The sequence below is a fragment of the Belonocnema kinseyi genome, chromosome 2 (genome assembly GCF_010883055.1).
Source record: "Belonocnema kinseyi isolate 2016_QV_RU_SX_M_011 chromosome 2, B_treatae_v1, whole genome shotgun sequence".
In the NCBI taxonomy this organism is placed as follows: domain Eukaryota; kingdom Metazoa; phylum Arthropoda; class Insecta; order Hymenoptera; family Cynipidae; genus Belonocnema; species Belonocnema kinseyi.
In genome coordinates this window covers 118956524-118961111 of record NC_046658.1, presented here as the reverse complement: position 1 = coordinate 118961111, position 4588 = coordinate 118956524, and the positions used below count along the sequence as shown (strand labels likewise).

At 33.5% G+C, this 4588-nt stretch overlaps 1 protein-coding gene across 4 annotated transcripts in view; it reads left to right on the top strand.

Annotated features, from left to right (window-relative positions):
- The window catches only part of LOC117167788 (titin homolog), a 14380-nt gene extending 10861 nt beyond the window's left edge, over positions 1–3519 (top strand). For 3 of the 4 annotated variants that reach the window (XM_033352973.1, XM_033352971.1, XM_033352975.1), the window contains exon 3: positions 472–3519. In XM_033352973.1, the coding sequence (XP_033208864.1) occupies positions 472–3155 (2684 nt within the window). In that variant the 3' untranslated portion in view covers positions 3156–3519. The remainder of the gene's footprint in view (positions 1–471) is intronic. The other variant, XM_033352972.1, reaches the window with a different exon arrangement.
- Positions 3520–4588: the final 1069 nt, after the last annotated feature.

Sequence of the window (4588 nt, the reverse complement as noted above, 5' to 3'; positions counted from 1 at the left end):
ATACGAACCCTCTAGAGCCTCGTCTAGTGGCCGCCAGGGTTCGTATTTTCGTGTACAACGTTACCGGCTGATGCCGATGGAATTGATAGTTGAAATTTTTTTGTACATCTTTTATTATTAAGCTTTGTACTTAAACGTAGTTTTCTTTCGGCTCTTGCATTTCTCAAAATTTGAGACCGATATTTTATGTATAAAAAAAAGTTCGAACGTTCAAAAAATGTCGAGGTTCAGAAAAATGATGATATAATTTTCAGTGAAGTTCCTACCAAAATGCTATATTTAAACGTACTTTATTATACTCTAATACATTTTCCAAAGTTTCAGCTCGATATTTTATTTACAAAAAAAGTTCAAAAGTTCAAAAGAACATTCAGTGAACTGAAAAAGTGAGGTCAGTAAAGTAGGTATTTAGCTGTGTCACCTGCCCTTAATACTTTATCTGATGATATATTTGAAACACTTGTGTTTCAGAAGACATCACTATCCACGATGGTTCAATGGATTCCCTACCAGAGAGGGACCCTAGAAAAAGGAAGACAAGGCTGTTCCTTGACACCCAAAAGAGGGAAAGTCTGGGAGCCAGGGCTTTTATGAATGTGCTAAACGAATCATCAACGACAGTTTTTTCAGATCCTGGTCCCAGTAAAAGGAAGAAATCTGTACCAAACACTTTATTCTTATCTGACGAGGACTCGTTCATCCAAACAAAAAATCCAAATACGCGGAAGACGAGAGCAAAACTTTTTAACAAAATTCGAGCTTCTCAGTCTGAATCAGCAACTAACGTTTTTAACAATCTTCTTGACGATGCAAGTGTAAACAGCGAATCTTCAACCCCCGCAATTAATAAGAGTCAACAGGCGCGAACTTTGAATGAATCGCAGAAATCCGAAGTTCAAATTACACGAGAAATTGGACCTAATCCAGATTCAGTTAGCCAGAAAATAATATCAGGGGATATTGAACCGAATGCCAGTCACAATCGTAGTAAGAAGGAGGGAACTGAGAATCGAAAAGAAAATTCAACTTTCGATGGTAACCTAGCTGGAGGAGAACCGATTCAGGAGCTTGTGTCTTTAGAAAAGCATCACGAGGAGAAGCAAAACAAAGCTAATCTAAGTAAATCTCAAAGTAGCAGACTGACACATTTTAAAGATACAAAGAATCTTGAAAATAAGCCGAAAGAAGGAGAAGATCTCTCTCGTTCAAGTTCGGAACTCGACGTAGAGTATAAGAATCTTGGAAGTACAAAGAGTAGCAAAAAAAGTCTCGAATTGTCTTCCAAGAATAGAAAATCGCATCAACCTTCACAAACAAGCTCACAAAATAATTCAGAAAAAATATTTCACAAGATTCCTGTTACTTCCTTTAGTCGTTCTGAACAAACTGCTGAAATATTTGATAGTGAAGAGAAGAAAGATTTAATCAGCTTTGGAACTCGAGGAATAGTTGATCAAAATAATCACAGCAAGAACCATAATTCAAGTCTCAACAAATCTAGAAGCAGTTCACAGAATTTGGACAATAGTAGACAAAGTTCTCGCTTGGACGACAGTGTCAAAGTTCCTGATCGACTGAGCATTTTTGCAGAACAGCCCAAGTATGAATCGACGAGAAAAATAGACGTCCCGAAATCTATAAAAAATCAGAGAAGCGGGGAATTAACTTTTGATCAGAAAGAGGCCTCTAACGCAGTTTTGGATCCAAAAATATTAATCTCCACTGAGGATAATAGAAAGGAATCGGGAGATTTTGCAAATACTCAAAATCCGAGGGAACGGGAAGGAAGTATCGATTCAGAGAGATCTCACACGATTAGTTTGTCCGAAGATGGGTCGATTGAATCAGTAATACAATACAACGATACTTCGCAAAACACTAATCAAAATATAAAATCAATTTCTAATAAACGGTACGGAACGAGTTTCATTCCCGCAGATAGTAGCAGCGATAAGGAGGCTTTGGAAGAGAATAATTCATCGAAGAGGAAAACAGCAAAGCCAGTAATTACTGACTACGAAATTCTAAAAGTCAATGATATTGATATAAGGAAATTAAAGGGCTTTAGAGAAATCTCGAAGGAAAATAAAACGTCTTATCATATCTCAAGATCGCAATCTGCAATTCGAGATGTTTCTATTCCGAGTGTTGAAAAATCCTCAATTTTGACAAAAGATTCTCAGATGTCAGTTCTCGAGGACAAATTTAGTCGATTGCATGGACAAGCGATATCAGAAATTGCTTCGACTTCTCGTGAAGATTCTCAAATATCTCGCAGACTTTTCAATAAAGAGTCTGATAATGACAGAACTAGGGAGACTTTAAATCATCAATCCAGTAGTGATTTGCGAAAGATTTTGGAAGATGATGAGGGTAATGAGACTGAAGTTGGTGAAAATCCGTTGCTGGTCCACACAGGAACTGGGAAGGATTTGGAAAGAAAAAATCCTGAAAAGGATTTGCGAGATCAGAAGCAGAAGATGATTGATGATTACTTCAGACGCAGAGGGGTGGAAAAAACGGAGGTAGAATCTCAATTGCAACGAATTCCATTTGCGGCGGCTGCAGGTAATAAGAGTCTAATGGCGAATCACAAAAAGCAACTTGAGGCCATTGTTGCACCTATTAAAAGGGAACTCTTAAAAAGACCCAGGGAACAGGAAAAACCTGAGAAGAAAGTATTGATTGCCAAAGGAATATCGAAAAAGAAGCAATCTAAATTCGTAGATCCAGCTTATCTCGTGAATGGTCTCCCTTACAAACCACCGAATCTTCCAAAGCCAAAACACTGGGCAACGGATCATTTGTACAAGTTTATTTGGAAGAAGATAGAACCGAAATATCAAGGTAAAAAGAGGGTTCGTTCGGAGAAATTTGTTTTAAAATTGACACAGGCTTTTAACAAGATCATGAAAAAGAATTTGTACAAAAATTATGTGGATGATCTTGAGAGTTTGATGGAAGAAATGGCTCGATTGGGACTCATTGTTAATCGCAAAGACTTCAATGACTTCTGTAACGAGTTTATGCCTTACGATTTTAGGATAAAAACTACGCCGATATTACTTCCAGGGAATATAATGTCGATTCCGTATGACAAGGAAAAGTTTTACGCTCCTATTTTGAGTGATGATGATTCTAGTTTGGGCGGTTGAGAGTTGTTGATAGAATTCTGAATTTATAATATCAATTTCAATTTATTTTTCGTCGATGTGAGGAGGAAGATTTTTTTTTGTGAAAGACTTCAGTTCGCGAAAAGCGATTTGAAAAAATTAATTTCGTAAGGAGTCAATATTTTATAGTTTTAAGGAGACATTCAACATTTGGGATAGAAGTTTATTTATGATGGTTCAAAAACTACGTCACGCTACTTTGGAAACTTTTTTTTGGCCTCTCCCCTTCTTTATGATATGTGATTTTTTTCATAAATAGGAGTATCAATTCTTTTAAATAAAACCAAAAGAGATAAATTTTCATAGAAAAATTTGAGTTTTCAAGTTGAAAAATCGAACGTTTCAGAAAAAAGTTGACTTTTAATCTAGAAAGATGATTTTAAAACCAGAAAGTTGAACTTCGAAACATAAAAATTAGCTGAACTTTTAAACAAAAGGGATGAATTATCAACGAAAGAGATGATTTTTTAATTAAATAGTTGAATTTTCAACCTATAAAATCAACAAAATAATTAGATTTTTAAGAATCTCGTTGAATTTTTAACAAAGATGTTCAAATTTTACCGAAGTACTTGAATATTAATTTTAAAAAGATCCATTTTCCACAAAATAAGGTATTATTCAACCAAGAAAAAGAATTTTCAACGGAAAAAACTGGTAGTTGATATTTCAACCAAAAAACATTTTTGATCTTAAATACAAAACAGTTGAATTTAAATAAAAAATACGAGTTTTCAAACAGAAAAGATTTTTTAGTCAAGAGAGAGAAAATTTTCATGCAAATTGTTGAAACTTTAAGCCAGAAATTGAGGTTTCAAACCGCAAATATTACTTCAACGAAAAACTTGATTTAAACAAAATTCAATTTTCTACCAAAATAATTAAATTTTCGACATAAAGAGACAATTTTTTAACAAAGCTGTTAATTTTAAACCGAATAGAACTTTTTTCTAAAAACATTTTTGAATTTTGAACAAAATAATTAGATTTGCAACCAAATCATATAATTTTAACCAAAATTTATCGACCAAAAATAGTTGGATTTTCAACAAAAAAGAGGTCTATGTTCAACTAAAATGATGAATTGCAACTGGAATAAAATTCAAGTTAAACAAAAATTATTTAAAAAGAAAATAAGAACATCGAAAGAATTCATTCATCTACGAAAAGAATAGAATTTTCAACCCGAAAATTTGAATTTTAAAGAAAACAGTTGAATCTTTAAGTGAGAAATAAAAATTTTCTACAAAAAGGCTAAATTTCAACCAGAAATAATTTTAACAAAATAGTTCAATCTTAACCAAATAGAATTTTTTACCAAAAAATGTCTTCGAAACGAAAAATATAGTGGTAACCTGTTAAATTAGAAGCTTTACTTGTAAAATAAAATTGCTATTGTTTATTAAAGTGCACAC